We start from the raw sequence: 18,050 nt of genomic DNA, 5'->3' as shown, positions 1-18,050 counted from the left end.
GTTGGATTGTTTTCTGCAACTGGGTCAGCATTACTCTGTAGGCTTCTATTGTTTTAGCATGATCAAATATCTTCCACAAAGAGAATCAGTGCTGCTGAAGTTGGGCTAAGATTAATGTCCAGGGTTTTTTTTAGGTTCACATAGCTATCCAGTGAGGAATTTGGACTAGACCTTTAATTGCTGCACAGCGAAGCAGCCCTGTGTCACTCCAAATAAAAAAAAAAAAAAGGATCAGATTTTTCCTCTGATACTGACATTAAAGCAGCCAATGAGTATTGCACTCTCAGGTCTGAGGGCAAATTCTTTGGCCCAGATATTGTCTGAGTGAATAAAATACGAGAAAGTCTTTGTGTAGCTGGTGCCTTGGGTTCTGCTTCTCAGAAAGTGTTTTGTTTCCCTGGCATACCTTCTGCAACATCTACTGAATATGGGTGGAGCCTGAAATAATGCATCAAGAAGAACTGTCTTCCTGAGATGGGGCTGCTCTGGTTGCAAGGCATTCCCAAGTGAGCTTCCTAATGAGCGATAGATGGGAAAAACAACAGGAAGGATCTTTAAATGTTCCAAGTTTTGCATGAAAAATGGTACTTTTTTTTGGATGCTATGTTTGGTACCTAGCCTAGAATTCTCCTACATTTTGATAGTGGTGCCTTCAGAATGACAGAGTGAGTCATAATATTTGACATTTGGGGAGATTTTTACTGGATCTCTAAGCACTTGTCAAGACTGTTGAGAAGAATACTTTAAAAAGAATTATGGTTTCCTTTGAGAATTTATGAAACTGTTATTTTTTTTTAAAAGGCTGTTTCCTTTTCTTCAAAATAACAACCAAAAAAAAAATACTGAAACTTCAAAAGTATGTATTGACCATTGAGTGAAAGGATAATTGAAGGCATCTATCCACGCTGCATTCACTTATTAAATAGGCTTCCCAAATCATTTCCAGCTTTAGATCACTGAGGGTTTTTTCATATTTGTTTTCACATAAGATTCATAGCACATAAAGAGAATGACAAACTGGCAGTTGTCCAGGTGTCCCAGCAAGTTCTGACCTGCTCACATTCATGTCTGCCCAAAGGCTGAGGGAGTCACTTTGCTTATTGTATTTGGGAGGCTTGGTGGACTGTGGGCTTGGGGATTGCTTAGCAAGCAGACCTGTCTCAAAATCTGCCACCTCAAACATGCGATAATAGCTGTCTCTAATGACAGCTTTGTTCGTCTTTATAAGATTTGAATGTCTAGTTGCTTTTGAGAAGTCACAAAATAAAATGGGCAAACCTCAAGTCCAGGCAATTATCTGTTTTCCTGGTTCCCATGACTTTCCAGCATTTGGCATGTCTCACTTCCAGGGCTGGATACGTTCATTTGCCCAAGATTTGCCCAGGGCTGCAGAAAAGGCTTGGTAGTATTTAATAGTGGTGGCTTCCCGAATTCCTTGGCTCCAGATGGAATTTGTTGTCTTATAACTGATCCCATAAACTGTCCACTGCAGATTGCCACGCCAGGCTTCTCCAATACTGTCAAACACAGCCCACTAAAAGCCATGAGGGTATGTGTGGCACATGAGTACAGGGTTTCTGTGGTACTACCCTCTCTCATGCCTCCAGGGCTTTTGTATTCTTGCTCCACTTTCTCACTGGTGTTTGACAACTCTCAAAAGCAGCCACGTGAGATGTTCCACGTCTGGAACGAACAAAACACTATGTATCATATTTCCATTGTAATATGAAGAGTCAAATAATGAGCTATGTAGCTTCTACCGTAGGGAGGCTGGAGATATGGGAAAAATAACCTTGAAGGAGTGACCTGGGGGTGTTCACAACTTAAAATCATTCCTGTCATCACCAGAGTCATCCTCCCAATTGTGCTCACAGTCATCCCTGCCAGATCACAAGACTGATAGAAGACAGTTCTGATTTGCATTTTCCATCTGAATTTTGATCTTTGTGGTTTGCTTGGCTTGTGTATTCAAGTGTTTCTCTGTAGCCACAGGAGTTAGAAATGTAAGGATTTTGCAGATGTTTTCTCCCAAGATGCAGGTAGAACTGCTGCTTCATGAAAATACTGCTAAAACATTGCCAGCCCACCAGGGCCTCCCACTTCAGCCTTTCTCCCACACCATCCACATGGCTTGTGGCTCATGTGATGGTATGTATCATATATAGGCACAAAAAATGTGCATAACCTTGAAAGCCTGCAGATGTGGTCTTCTGATATAGCTGCACAAGGGACTTTGAGGCTGTAGCTTTTGGGGGTCTCCATCCTGAGAGTACCTGACCTTTGCTTTTCCCCCATGGCTTTGGGAGGTGTGGGGTAGGTTTCTGTTGGTTTCTCGGGAAGGCAAAGATTTCTGTGGTCTTTGGCTAGATCTCAAATCCTGGGGTACTGAAGTGTGACCTAATAATTTAGGACTCAGAGAAGGGTAACATTTAAATAAACTATCTGTGTTTGAACATTGTGGAACTATTAATTATTACAATTTATACAAATCCTGGGAGGTGCATGCTATGTAACATACCATACGTAGAAACAGCTGAGCTGAGCTTGCACATGCTGGACTTTTTTCTGCAAAGACATCATCTCCTATGAGCACAATAGAGCACTTTTCTTGTAAATAGTGCATGTTTTATAATTGCATGCAGTCCTAAGGCTGGTTCCTATTATTGAAGAGTGGTAGAGGTTTTGGGGAGGAGGGTTTGTGGTTGTTGTTCTTTTCCAGAATGCTGTCCAATCAGCTTCTTTAACAGGGTATTAACTAGGACTAAAATATGTTTCAGTGTGAAAATGTTACAGTTCAATGAGCAGCTTTGCTTTTGTGTCACTTTCTTGCTTTGATATAAGAGGTTCTGGGTCAGGAAGTGCCCATTTGATCCTTACTCTGTCTCCAAGTTCAGTGTATATGTCAGTGCATTTTATGCCAGCCTTTCAAATTCATGTGATAGAAACAATACAGTTACTGTAGGTCAAAAGAGCCCAATTTAATGAAGTCTCATAGAGCCCTCACAAGAAACATTGTTGCTTCCTGCTGAGTTACTGAGCTGCCTCCATCTAGAGAGTCATGCCATCCCTGAACATGATTGGAGCTGCTTCAGGATTGTCCAAGTTACATTACAGCTTTATTGCTTTTCTTTTTCTCAGGTGAACTGTGTGATGAGGTGATTAACCACTGTGTTCCTGATCTAAATCCATGTCAACATGAGTCCAAATGTCTTCCCCTTGACAAAGGAACCAGGTAAGTGTGCGTATGTTGGTCTCCATACACTGGGCTGATTCATCCATCTGTTTGAGTAGGGTTGAACTAGCAATGAGTTCAGGGTAAAAATCATCATCATTAATGCAAATAGTACAAAGCTTATATGTACCTCAGACCATGTTACCTTTCAACACAACCATACATACTATTGAAGCGTTCTGTGGTTTACTTGAAAATCATGGGTGTATTTCCAGAGCAGAAGAATTATTCTGGAATAGAGCATGGCAAAAGGAGTGCTTCTGGAACAGTTACTGCAAAATACCGTATCCTTCTTCAGAAACGAAGGACAGTTTCCCTACGTGTTCCTCAGGGCATCCATCATTTCAAGCAGTATAACAGGAGCCTGTAACTCACCTCTCCTCAGCTCATGCTGGCTCCTTGTTTAAAATCCACTGCTCATTCCAACTACTAAGAAGGGAAAGATAAACTTGTGTCCAGAGCATAAATCTGCAGCTCAGGAGTTTTCTCTTGTACCCCCACTTCAGCTATTGTGTTCCAGGGTGGTTGGTGGCCTTAGGGTGCAATGGCACAGGCCAGCCTTGACCACAGTGGGGCTTCTATCCCCACACTTCATTACCTAGGCAGCAGCAGGAAGCTGACCTGGATGGCTCTCACTCAGGAGCTGCTGCCTTTCCTTGGTGAGGCTCACCTGAGATTTTGTGAAGTCTGTGTTTGCATTTGCATCTTGGGAATGACACTGACTGTTTCACAGGGCAAAATAAAACCTCATGTTTTAAATGGCAGTAAAACATCTGGAGATCTGGAGGTTGGGGTTATTTGAGAGGTGCACAATTGCAGTGTTCACCACTTGTCTGAGGAGGGCATTTCAGAGGAATTTAGCAAACAGCGACAGTCAGTTGGAAAGCCAAGCTCTGTGCAAGCTTGAATCAAAGTAGCAAAGGAAGACAAATTCAAGAGGATTCATGTTCTGCACTTTCCCCTAAGGCTGTTGCCACAGCCACCATGCAATCCTGAGTGCTCACTAGTTCCCTCCTGGGAGGGAGGGCCAGTGTTTTGACAAAGGACACCCTCACCCAGCACACCCAGCATGTCAGAGGGGACAGTAGTGCTCTTTGGTCATCCTAGTAACTAACAATTGGGGTCAGATTGTGTCCCCTGTGAAGCAACCAGCATGTCAGAATAGTGTGAACTAGTAGACAGGATTGTTAAAAGGTAGTGAAGCAGTTTCAGGGATGATGGTTATCTGGAGGGCAGCTGAAGCTGAGCTAGGCTGTTGGTCTGTACAGTCCAAGCCTTTCTTTTGGGGTGAAAAACCTCTGGACAGAAATGTTTCCAACTCTTGCGGAAGATGAAACTATTACATGATTAAGTTCCTGAAATGATGTACAGAGACTGGCTAAGGAGGTGTGTAACAGTACATAAATGGTCCCTGATGCTCCTTCCAGTTCTCATTCCTAGTTAATTCATCATTCAACTAATCCAGTAGCTCATCATATTATGAGGCAAGGGCTTGCAACTCAAATTTCCTTATGCTGCTAGATGCATGCAGGGCTGGAGACAGCTGTGGTCCTGAATGCTTTTGCACTTGCTGGAAGCACTTCCTTACCTGCCACCCAAATAATTTGAGTAAATAAGACACTTTTTCTTGCTTGCTTGCTAGAAGTGTTCTTTAGAGTGGGGCTATAAACCCTTGAGGGGAGCCTTAGTAACTGCTTTCAAGTATCTTCTCCTAGTGCTTGTTGCATTATTCTTCCCATTATTCATAGAATGCTACACAAAAATCCAGAATTTCTTTACTACTTCTGTCCCAATTTGCTTTCTAGCAGGCCAGACTTGAGAGTTGATGGAGCCTGCCAAGGTTTGAATATAGATTTGTCCAAGTATTACTTTTTCTTTCACTCATTAGTTGCACCAAACAATTCAGAAATGGGCTGAGAGCCCTCAGCGCCTTCTGCATTGATGTGCAACTGGGTCTCACGGAAAACGGCAACCTGTTGATCTCCTGGCCTGGCATGTACCATATATTTAGCATGTAATGGTGCAGCGTAGTGCCCCATGAAGCGTGAGTAGTGCCCCATGCAGCATGAGTCAGCTTTGTGCACCAATCCTCAGCTCTGCTTACAGAGGCAGGGAATATTAATGGCAGGATTCAGACTTGTTCCTGAGGTGACCATCCATTTGTCAGCTCTGTGCCCTGGGTGTGTGAGTAGAACATACCAGTAAAGAATATCACAGCATCAAGGGCACCAGTCTGTCTGTCTGTCCTGCCTTCAGCTCTCTTTGGTCTGCAATACTGAAGAGGTAGGAAAAGATGATAAAGACAGGGTGAAAAATAGGAAGCCAAGCTAGTTATTGATATGGGGAGGGAAAATCTCTTCTTGCCCTGCAATAGAAGCCATGATTAATGGCTGTAATACAATAGACATTGAGTGCATGGAGATGCAAATCCCCTTGCATAAACCAATGTTTTACATACCACTAGACATGGTTTTAGGCTCTCTCTGATATGGGAATGTTGCTATCACTATGAGGCTGTAGCAAAAACAATTTCAACTGCACTGGTTTCAGATGGTCACAGAGCAATGACATAACTCATCTTATGGTGTAAATAACTCTCTTAGCAGGATTCGAATATAAGAGTTTCTTTGCTGCCTCCTTTACTGCAGTGAAGGTTTACTGATCCTCTGTCACTTGCTGGCAGGATGTGGGACTGGGATGGAGCTAACATGCCATCATACACTGGTTGGGGAGATTCTTGAGTTTCTAGGAGTCACTCATCTGGCTGTTTCTCACCTGCTATACTCCACACATGCATTTTTTGGTAGCTCCAGCCATGCTAACTGCTCAGAGATGGCTGATCCAAAAAGGAATTCCACATTTCTAAAGGGAAAGCCAAGCTTGGACTGTTGCAGTGTGTGTTTGGCTGCACAGTGCTGTTTGCTTTTTAAGCTGAAATTGCAGGTGGCTTTCCTCACTTCCAACCTCCCCATATTTATTGTGCTGTTACTATAGAAGAAGAGTAGCTTTCTGTAAGCCAGAAAACAAAACAAAAGTCAACCAAAAAAGACAAAAACCCACCACACTTAATACAATGAAATGACTTCTAAAAAACTCTAACTCCAGGAAAGGAGCATGGTTTTCCATTCACTGTATTGATGTTGGAGTATGGTATAAATATACTTTATTATTCTAGAACTTGGAATTATTACCTGACAGCTTAAAATGCTGATTTAATGCAGCCCTGCAGAGAAAAGTGGTGGTTCTGTCATTACTGAGATAGCCAATACACATCATAAAATTGATGCATGGCAGCCCTGAATAAGGAACTGTACATCGTTCATTATTACATCACTTTATATTAGGACTGCAGGGATCACTAAAAAGCAACAGGATTAAATGCTGCCAATTTCCCCTACAAAGGCTTTTGATTGACATGATTTTCTTGCAGGTGTGACTAAAATGTTGCCAAAAAATGTTGCCCGCTTCTTATGGTTTGGTGAAGGGACACTGATTTTTACTCTGTTTTGTCATCTGCATTATGTTAATCCCAGTATTTCCTGAACCACCAAAGTGTAAAAAGGCAATTTAGGCATGCAGAGCTGGAACGTCAACCGTCCTGTGGCTGTGGAGGGTCATGAAGGGGGCCTCTCCTGTAGGGAGTATGGAGAGAGAAAGTGCATGCATCTACATGACGTTATCCATCCTACAGCCCACAGGTGAACAGGCTTTGCCTTATTTCCTCCTTTTTTAAAGTCAGTCACAAGCCATGTTTTGAAATGGAGTCAAGGTCACATTCTTCTCAGTGCTTGAGGTAGGTGGTTGCTGAAGCCCTGATGCTGTGGCAGCCATTCACTGGTCATTAGCACACACAGGACCTGCTGTTGCATTTTGGCAAGCTTCGCCCAATTCTCTGCCTTGCCATGATGAGCTGGGGAACAACCAGGAGCCAGAACACACCGGTGCTCAGAATCAAATTCAGCGCAGTGACTGCTGCCTGGAAAGTGGAAATATCTTTTCTCATGAGCTTCCATGCATCCAGTTCCTCTGAAGACACTTTTCTTGAGAAAATCAGCAGAGTAGATTGATGGAGCAATATCTTCTCTCCTGATGCCACCTCCCTCAACTTTGTAACATCTCTCCTCTTCCAGCTCTTGGTGGCAAGCACACTGGGTCCAAACAAGGGGTTCTAGCAAGAGCACAGACCTCTTTTATTGCTGAACTTAACTAGCTCTTCCCTTGTTTTGGTTGAAATGATACGCCTTTTGTTTTCCAGATGTGCAGTAACATCCCTCTGGGAGGAGTAAAACATGTTTTATGGACTAAAGCATGTTCATGACTAAACACTGCACAGTCAAAAAGAGTCTGTTCAGAAATCCCAAAAGATCTGTTCCAAATCAGAGACTTGGGGATGTGTTTTGTATTGTCAGGTTAAAACCTTCAGCAGAGCTTATAGTAGAAATGCTGATGCAGCCTTTGCACAACAAACTTGAGATCTGTCTAAAGTAAAATAAAGTAAAAAGCCAGACTCTAGGTTTGGGTGCATTCCATTGTGTTGCTCCTGTGAATGGTGTCACCCCACAGCAACAGATACATGCTTTGTCTGAGTGTCACCATGAGAAAGAACAAGCTTCAAAGGCAACTTTCCATAGTTGCAAAAACATTTGCTGTGCCTTGCAAATGAATGGCAAGCAGGTGGTGGTCTCAAAACTGATGGTCTTTTTGTTTGAACTTGATGAGTTTTATGGCTTGCTTGCAGATCACTTCCACTTGGAAGGTGGAACTTTACTGTGCTCCATGCCAACCTCAGACACTCAGCAATGTGCAAACATTGGCAAAATCCTAGTCTGAGACATCAGAGCAACTGCCCTTGTAGAAGGTTGTTCTCTGTAATGTTAGGGAAGATGTTGTCATCTTCAGCATAATTGAGAGACTACTGTATGATCACTGTTCTTCACAGACCTGCCTGAAGAAAAGCATTATTATGATATTGCTTGGCTTGGCTTGAATTTAAACAGGTTGCAGAACCTGAGCTGATGACACGAGGGACTTGAGCATTTCTAATGGCAGGGAAATGCTTGTTGTTTCCAGGAATATTTGCTAACACCTTTCCATCTCAAATCAGATTGGTGCTAGGCTGCCTGTGTGTGCTATTGCAATTAAGAGTGATCTTCTATTTCAGATGTGAGTGCTTGCCCGGTTACAGTGGCAAACACTGTGAAACAGATGATGACGACTGCGTGGGCCATAAGTGTCGCCATGGAGCAGCCTGCGTAGATGCAGTCAATGGCTACACCTGCGTCTGTCCTCAGGGCTTCAGGTAGGTGAGAGCCAGCTCCCCCAGACTATCTTCTGAACAGTGTTGGGGTATTTCCTTTAATTGCTTTCATCCTTAGATCTAATCAGCCTCTACATATGGTATTGATCCATCAGTCCTACCTGAATGGATGGCTCAGTGCTTCAAAGCTTGTAGCTGAAGTAGATCTTAATGACTTAACTGAATACAGGGGGTTGATCATTCTTGCTTTGGAAAGAGCAATTTAACTTTAGTGCAGGGCTTGGATAAAGGCCTGCAAAGGATAATATAATTGCATATACGGACTCTCAAACCTGGCTGCAAGAATACACAAGTCTGAGGATTTTGTGCCAGTGTCTCTGTGCCTGTCGGTGACAGCTGCCAATATATCTGACCCCTGGAAATCTCTCTGTCTGTCAAAGATAAGTGTGCTGCTCCAAATGGATTCACTAATCATTGCCTGAGGCTGCATACTGGCTTCCTTCCAGCTAAACCTTTTCTGTGTTTGAAATACACACAGGAGACAAAGAAGGAGTACCTGAAAAGATCAGTCCTGACAAAGCAGAAATTGCATGAACACTTATAAATCATTTTCTCTGCTTTGTATCTGCAACTGTTTTCATTCTTCTTGCTTTCATCCGTGCTGGTTTGGGGTTTTCTTCCCTCTCAACACACATTTTTATTACAAAGCAGACAGCCTTCCCTGAATAGGCATTGATATATAACATAATGTCAGCCCGTGGTTTCACAGAATCAGAGTTATTTACAGGACACCAGATATCCTCTACATTTCACATTCGTACCCTTCTCTCCATGTTTCATTCCCTGCTTCAATCCTTTTGATGGCCTTTGGGATCTTGTGAACTGGTGACTGGTAAGGATAACAAGTGGCTGTCCCACAGTGGAATTGTAAATGTTCAGTGTTACCTAATTGTTAGAGTTGAGAAGTAGGATTGCAAATATCTGGAGTCAAGGGTAACTGGAGCCTGTCATCAGATGGTAGCAACTAGGAGACTTCTGCTTCAAGTCCCCTGGCCTTTAAGGCATCTCAGAACTAGGCAGTGATGAATGTGAGGGCTCTTTGAAGGGAGGCAGGGTCACAGTATTTGGCAGAGATGTTTTGAGTTGTGACACAGTTAGGCAGAGCAGTAGGAGTAGGTGGAAGACTGCTCTGGGTCCCTTCCTGTGTACAAGCAGCAGCTCTACTGGCAATTTAGGCCATGCCCCAGGTTGGTTGATCTCACACCAGGGACTTCAGGAGAAGAACCTGGAACAGCCCAGACTGCTCCTTTGCTCAAATGAGGCATTTTCCTTCCACTAGAAGTCCTCCAAGAGGAAACATCTTTACATACAAAGCTCCAAACCTCAGCAACTTAGCACTTCTTAGCCCCAGGTAGGCTTGGGCAAGTAAAGTGATCCCATTGCCTGTCAACAGCAGAGCCAGGTTTAACTCAAAGTATCCTGTTTGCTTTATTTTTTTCACACTAGTCTATGCCACCTTCCTAAATCTACCATGCAACACAGAAGGGAGCAAGGGTCTTTTAGAAGAACACAGCAATGGACACTGACAGGCTCTCTCTGCCAGGACAGAGCGCCAGCTGCAGCCTCACATATTCTCCATGCAAAATAGTCCCTGATCTTGTTTGATTTAAGGATTAAAATTCTGCTAACAAAATATGATCTGCTCATTATTCTTTCCACGACTGCAGCCTTTTGTAGTTTAAAGGCATGCTGCTCTGAAGGGGGTTCTGATTATTTTTTTTCCCCTTCAAGACTGCAATTGCAAAGATGGTGATTGACAGAGTTCAGCCTTCTGATGTTCAGGGTTGTAGACCCAACTCTTCACCAAGCGTACCTCAGGTGCTGGGCTGTGCAGTAAGGAGATAACTTTGCAACTATTTGAAGGCTTCAAGTGTTGATGAAAAGGAGAGAACACAAGGGGTGGTCTGACAAAGGTAACTAAGAGACCTAAGATGATGATTAATAAAGTTTTTGGCTAAGTATCAGGAATAATTTCCCAGCAGTGAGTTTGCAGAGTGACCTCCCAGTTTTCTGGAGCTTACGCTGTTGTAATAAAAACATGAACCTATCACACTTTCATGGTTGTCACTATGCTGTATGTCAAAGCCACTTTCAGTCACACATTCATAAGGATGTTTAAGCTCACATCCTCGCATGGTTGAACAAATACACTCCAGTAATTCTGAACAAAGTAAGGCATTGTAAGCACAAAGACACACCTCTGATGAAGTCCCCAAAAGCAGTAGTACCAACAAGCACACACCTGATTTCCCCTCTTAACATTCCCTGTTAACTATTCATGTGGAGATTTGTGCCACACAGCACCTTCCCTTATCACTCAGCAACCTTTTGCATTTACATAATACACTTTCTTCCTGAAAAGTTGTCAGTGCTTTTTTCCCAAAATAGCATTCATTTACCCCCTGCAGATGAAAACATTTTTGAGGCTTTGAGAGCCCCATTGGATAAAATCTAACTTATCAAACCTTCCCCCTAGCAATCAGCCTCACAGTGGTGGTGTCCTGATAAATGCTGCTCTAGTGGGGAAGCACACATTAATGCTGCTGAGCTTGATAGAAAGAACTGTTCCTCCATGGTGGAGATGGTTCCAAGTCCCCCACTGGGATAGTTTGCTGCAAGAAACTCAGCAGTGATTATTTAAATAAATGAGATTCTACCAGGCAGAATGGACTTGGCCAAGCCACTCAAGTCAGGCTGTGCTCCACATTCCTCTGCCAGGGAAATAAATAGTATCAGTTATTTCTAAAAATATATTCTTTAAAATATAGTAAAATAAAGGAAAGGCCTTGACAGACACTGTTGCTAATGTAACCTCTAGATGGCCGCGGCAGGACAGCTGCGCTTGTGAAGCCTCCCACTGAAGGGGTTTCAGAAGGAAGAGTTGTGCGTGAACCATACTGGGAGCTCAGGAAATCTTTCAGAGCAGCATCAAGCACAGACACACTGGCTTCTTGCAACATTTGCTTTCTGTTAGTGGAGGCTGATGTGGGTCGCATGGGGGCTTTTATTATTATTATTTTTAACTTCCATGAAATCACAATTATATGCACTGACTTGCTTTCTGCTTTCTACTTGTTGCTCATAGACAATACAAAACGATTGGCAGAACAAAGCTAATGGGCTGGGTTAGCAGTGCTCCTTTCTGCCAGTCACCTCTGGAAAACAATTACACCTGACCTCAGGCCAGGGGTGACAGCCATCTGTGGGGCCAACTCTAGTTTGGGCCCATTGCTGGCTCTCCTGACACATTTGCCATCCTGCCACAAAGCCCTGCAACGTAGAGAGAGATCACACACTTAAGAAACCAGGCTTTGCACAGGAAAGTGCTTCAGTCACACAGTCCACTTCAGTCCCTGGCTAGCAGTGGCAATGTGGCCCTAATGTGTTCTCAGTTCATCAGCTCTGGCTAGATCTGCATATTTTGCTGATACACAGCTAACAACCTTAAACTGGCAAGAATTGCTTTCTGTGTATCTGTCTTCCTGTGAGGTTGTTGCTATTGTTTTTCATATTCCCTTCCTTTCTTCAAAAGAGGACTCCAAATCATCTCTTGCTGAGTGGTGCTATGCCCACTCAGGTGCTGTGTTCACCCTCCAGGAATGGGGTAGCATGGCGTAGCCTGTGTGGGTTTGCTAAGAAGCTGCAGTCTTTCAGTCCATAACTAATTCATGGTTTAGGTGCACTCACAAAGAAATGTTCCCAGAACAAATTTACTTTGAGAAATACATCAGGCTGGGTAAAGACAACCCTTTCCTGTTGTGGTGGGTTGACCCTGGCTGGATGCCAGGTGCCCACCAAAGCTGCTTTATCACTCCCCCTCCTCAGCTGGACAGGGAGAGAAAATATGATGAAAGGCTTGTGGGTCAAGATAAGGGCAGGGAGACATCACTCAGCAATTACCATCATGGACAAAACAGACTCGACTTGGGGAAATGAATTTATTGCTGATTGAGTCAGAGGAGGGTGTGGAGAAATGAAAACTAAACTAAGGCTGCTGCAAAGCATCACTCTGGCTTTGTGGTGTACAACGGAAGCTTGCTGAAATTAATTTATCCTGAAAAGTACCAAGAGGTGGTTCTGGCTGAGAAGGAGACATCTGTGACCATAAGCACAGTCAATGCCCAGTGACACCAAGGCTGAAGCAGAATGGTCCCTGCAGGGCATTGGCTAGAGGCCAGCTTGGAAATCCCCAGCTCTTCACCCTCCTCCTGCTTATTCCTGTGGGACAGACTTCTCATACCATACCCTCATCAATGTCCACAAGATAAAGATTTGGGCAAAGTTAGGAAGCTGCTGAGGGTATTCCATGCTGTCTGTAGGGAAAGGAGAGCTTTTCTGGCCTTCTCCCTGGTGCAAATCCCACATGTTTGCATCTTTCAAGGCATTCTTCAAGTCTGCCTTTTGTAAAAGTAGTAATGTAAAACCCTGTGTCTCTAGACTTGATAGGAAAGCAGAGAAATTTCATTGCTTTGATGCAGATCAGGATTGAGTCCATTCATATGTTGTGTATTTGCCTCTCTTTTGTGCTTCCCAGAGGCAGAACAGAGAGTGGTGTGTGTGAGGAGAACAGGGATAGGGAAACATTTGGGCTCTTTCCACACAGAACTAAAGACAGAGCTGTGGTAGCCTGTGAAAAATTCCACATGAGAACACATTAAACGCAATGCAGTATCTCCCATTGCCTTCTGTTACAGAGGCAGCAGGTTCTGGTCTTTGAGGCTAAGCAAGACTGCTCTGAGTACATTGTGGCTGGTTTATTTGCTGTTCTTGTACTATTTATTGTAAGGTAATGGTTTGGATATCTGTTCTCATTGTAACTAGGAAAGTTACCTAGAAATTCACTGAGCTTCCAAGTCTCACCTGAAAAGGCATGAGGTTTGGGGCACGTTTTTGCTTTGCTTTTATAATACTATTATTCCACAAAGTGTTCCCTGAATAGCAGGAAATTCCTAGTGGGACAAATGGGATTCCACTGTTCCAGAACTGGGATGATGGATTATTTACTGCATGACTAGGTCTGCCACAATCCTCTCCTGGAAAGCCCTCTGCCCCCATGCCAAGAACACTGTGTAACACTGAGCAATGGTGCAGGACCCTGAGCCCACAGCCCTGGCCATAGCATTCCCCACAGCACAGCCTGATGCACACTCCCTCCTCATCAGCTACCAATTAATTCTTCATTGTTTTACTGTCTACACATTTTCAAGCAGCCACAGAACTTCATGCAGTTTATTTATGTTCTCTCACCAGTACTGAGAGACAATGGTTGTAATGAGAAATTTGGGGTGTAGGTACAGGGGCATACCACATGCAGCCAGCTGGAGCACCTGGCCTGGCCCCTTTGCAGTACCCATTGATTGCAGAGGCCCAGTGGGCACACTGGGCAGAGATTTTTTGTTTACTTTCTGCAGTGTAGTCTGACACATGGTGTCACTGTGAAAGATGACTGCAGCTTTTTTTGCACATTCTCCCTTTTTCTTGATCCTTCTGTGCTGATGTCAATGTGTTAATGCAGCTGAGTCATTCCAGCAAATGACCTGAGCAGTGTGCAGCCGTGTCAAGTCCAAGAAGGCAGCCTGGGGACTGAGCTATCACTGCTCCTGGGCCATGCTGGCCCAAGTCTCAGAGGTCAGAGCTTCCACACAGAATCATAAAATCATAGAATGACAGAGGTTGGAAGGGACTTCTAGAGATCATCTACAGTCTCAGGCTGCGCCAGGGGAGGTTCAGGTTGGATGTTAGGAAGAAGTTCTATACAGAGAGAGTGATTGCCCATTGGAATGGGCTGCCCGGGGAGGTGGTGGAGTCGCCGTCATTGGAGGTGTTCAGGAGGAGACTTGATGGGGTACTTGGTGCCATGGGTTAGCTGTTTGGGTGGGTTGGATTGGTTGATGGGTTGGAAGCGATGATCTTGAAGGTCTCTTCCAACCTGGTTTGGTTTATTCTAAATAAAGGTTTATTCTAAATACTCCAACACTCTTGCTAATGCAGGTTTGCCTACAGCAGGTTACACAGGAACATGACCAGGCAGGTTTTGAAAGTCTCCAGAGAAGGAGACTCCACAGCCTTTCTGGGCAGACCATTCCAGCTCTTCATCACCATCAAAGTAAAGAAGTTTATCCTTGTCCTATCACTGGCCACCACCAAGATGTGTCCAGTCCCATCCTCATGACCTCCACCCTTTGGAATTTTATAAGCATTGAGAAGGTCCCCTCTCAGTCTTCCCTTTCCCAGGCTAAAGAGCTCCATGTCTCTCAGCCACTCCTTGTAAGAGAGATGTTCTGGTCCCCTAATCATCATCATAGCCCTCTACCGGACTCTGCAGTAGTTCCCTGGATTTTGCTGAGCCTGTCATACCATTAGGACTGAGCCACAGCCCTTTTCTCCAGATCTGAGTATGACTCAAGTTCACAAATACTCAGATCTTGGAACTTGTTTTTCAGCTACTTCTGGTCCTGGAAATCCTCCTTTCCTTTGTGTTTTTCTGGTCATGGATGTTGCTACCCACAGTTCAACTAAAGTAATGTTAATGATCCTGATGCTCTTAGAAACAACCAATTCAGAGAAGCTGCCCAGCAAATAGTGTGGTGCAAGTGCATTGCTTCTGAGACTTCTTAGCAGTTGCCCATCTGTTGATGACACACTCTGATATGCAGTAAACCTAGTCAGGAGGATGTAAAACCTACTAAAAAGAGAGGATTTTCCCCTTGCTTGCTACTTACAATAGCAGAGGCAGACTGAAGTCATAGCCTAGAATGGAGAAAGCTTGGGTTTGGCTTTAAATAGCTCCCAGTTTTTGCTGAGAACCCCTCAGTGGCTTAGTGTGGGATGGAAGCTACTTTGGTGCACCTTCAGAGCTAAAGAAGCAGTGCAAAGTGAGGTCCAAATTGCTGTCAGTATCAGAACTGTCTGGTTCAGACCCAGCCTGGGGATTTCTACACAGCACCACGCTGTGTAGCTTCCACACATAAAGTAGGCATGTGCTAGCTAATCTGCATTGCTCTACCACAGTAGTAGTACAATGTCAGCACCTGGAAATGTTTCTTTCCTTCAAAACACGGTGATAATTGAGGCTGCTTTGTGTTTCCTTTACCTTCTGCAGTGGGCTTTTCTGTGAAACTCCTCCACCAATGGTTCTTCTCCAGACAAGCCCATGTGATAACTACGAGTGCCAGAATGGGGCCCAGTGCATCGTCGTACACCATGAGCCTGTCTGCCGCTGCCTCGCAGGCTTTGCTGGGCAGAAGTGTGAGAAGCTCATCACAGTCAACTTTGTTGGGAAGGATTCTTATGTGGAGCTGCCTTCAGCCAAAATCCGTCCTCAGGCAAACATCTCCCTCCAGGTATGCCATGCAGAACATCCGTTTCCAGCCCAGTGCTCTTTAAGCAATACTACAGATACACACATATGCATTTTCATCCTGAAGGAACAAAGTCTATTGACCAAGATACTGACAAGATCAACCTGCAAGCCAGTTTGCCTGCTCTGGAATAACTGAAATATCCAGGAGCAACTAAATGCCACTGTTACCATGACTTGAAGAATAAAACTCATTCTTACAAAAAAAGTACATGCCCATGATGCTCTCACTTCTTGTTTCCCAGGCTGAATATTGTTCTTGCATGCAGTAATTAATCACTAGTGAATTAAAATTAGAATACAACCTTGATTATTAAGACCAGGTAGAAGAAGACCACTTATTAAAAAGTGGTCCAAAAAAACCAACAAAAAAAAAAAAAAAAAAAAAAAAAAAAAAAAAAAAAACCCCAAACCCAAACCAACTTCTAAGGGCAAGAGGGTAGCATTTTAAATATATACATATATATAAAGGCAAACAGATTCTTACATTTCCTGTTTAGTTTGGCAGACAGGAAACATGCTGTGAAAATAACTGGCAGGTTGCATCCAACAACCCCTTTTTGTCTCTTTTTTTTTTTTTTTCATACTGTAGGGGTATTTGAGAGATGGAGCCTGGGAAATCAAAGTCCTTCCTTTTGTTTCAGTGTTCAGGGTGGATTGTGATTTGGGTTTTTTTCTTGAGGTACATCCAAGCCGGAGGGATGAGAGCTACTATGTTCTCTAAGTGTCCCATTTGAAATCAGTATGACTCACTGATGACTTGGATTGAGGGAATAACTCATGGTTATGCCAGATGTGAGGACAAGTTCTTCTTTCCTCCTTTGTGTTCACAGAAAGTATGTGAGCAGATCAGCACCTGCTGAAATTTGTTTGCTTGTAATTGGGACACACTCACACAGTATCACAGTATCACCAAGGTTGGAAGAGACCTCAAAGATCATCAAGTCCAACCTGTCACCACTGACCTCACGACCAGACCATGGCACCAAGTGCCATGTCCAATCCCCTCTTGAACACCTCCAGGGATGGTGACTCCACCACCTCCCTGGGCAACCCATTCCAATGACGAATCACTCTCTCCATGAAGAACTTTCTCCACTCCTACCACCAGAGCTGATTTTCTAAACTTCAGGCTGGGGTAGTAGGTGAAAGATAAATTCATGCATTACCAAAAATACAGCAACAGACTGTTGACAGGACAAATAAATTGCAGCTTTCACATCCTGAAAACTAGAAACTAGTTCTCATTTGGAACAAGGGAGACATCCCTTAGTGAGAGACCAATCTTCTTGTACATGAGCCCACTCAATGCCAAAAAGACCTTGTTTGTGACTCATGGCTCCTGCTCTTGTTGTTGTCCACATATATGATTTATTCACCAAAGAATCATGGAAAGGCACCTTAAAAATCATCTATTTCCAACCCCCATGCCATGGACACAGACACCTCCAACTAAACCAGGTTGTTCAAGGCCCCAGCCCACCTGGCTCTGAGCATTTCTAGGGCTGGAGCCTCCACAGCTTCTCTGGGCAATTTGTATATATGATTTTGATTTTATTTTTATATAGATTTGTTTTTTAATCATTATCAAGCAACCTTACCTGGTTATTAACATTTCACAGGTAGCAACAGACAAGGACAACGGCATATTGTTATATAAAGGAGACAATGATCCTTTGGCTCTGGAGTTGTACCAAGGGCATGTGAGGCTCATCTATGACACACTGAATTCTCCACCTACCACAGTCTACAGGTAAATAGCTGAGCTTTACCAAGAGAGTTGATTTCCAAAACAAAAGATGGAGAGGTAGGAATTTTTCTAAGAAATGTGCATGGGAGAAGAACCTTTTAGTATACTTGAAGGTATCACTTTTATATATGCAATTAGATAAGAAAATTACAAAAAGGCTTATCTTGGCATTTATTGGCAGTACCAGTGACACCCTATTCAACCATGACTGCAGAAAAATGCTGTTTCTTATCCACACTAAAGATTGAGTTCCAAAAAATCAGTTTCTTTGATGTTGATATTTAGCATTAACTTACTGTACTAAAACAGAGCAGTGACTGTGCAACTTCAGAATTAGACTGTCAAATAGGAGGAGAAGGGATGAATTCCTCTAGAGGGTGAATAATTTTGG

General features: G+C 43.5%; 1 protein-coding gene across 2 annotated transcripts in view; it reads left to right on the top strand.

Moving 5' to 3' along the window:
* The window catches only part of SLIT3 (slit guidance ligand 3), a 517,496-nt gene that overhangs the window by 473,973 nt on the left and 25,473 nt on the right, over positions 1–18,050 (top strand). For both annotated transcript variants that reach the window (XM_068158541.1, XM_068158532.1), the window contains 4 exons: positions 3,139–3,232; positions 8,394–8,531; positions 15,652–15,892; positions 17,532–17,662. In XM_068158541.1, the coding sequence (XP_068014642.1) occupies positions 3,139–3,232; positions 8,394–8,531; positions 15,652–15,892; positions 17,532–17,662 (604 nt within the window). The remainder of the gene's footprint in view (positions 1–3,138; positions 3,233–8,393; positions 8,532–15,651; positions 15,893–17,531; positions 17,663–18,050) is intronic.

This window comes from Melanerpes formicivorus, unplaced genomic scaffold (assembly GCF_026170545.1).
Source record: "Melanerpes formicivorus ecotype bairdi unplaced genomic scaffold, bMelFor1.0.p_v2 SCAF_2, whole genome shotgun sequence".
In the NCBI taxonomy this organism is placed as follows: domain Eukaryota; kingdom Metazoa; phylum Chordata; class Aves; order Piciformes; family Picidae; genus Melanerpes; species Melanerpes formicivorus.
Note: the sequence above shows the minus strand (reverse complement) of the source record. Positions and strands in the feature narration are given on the sequence as shown.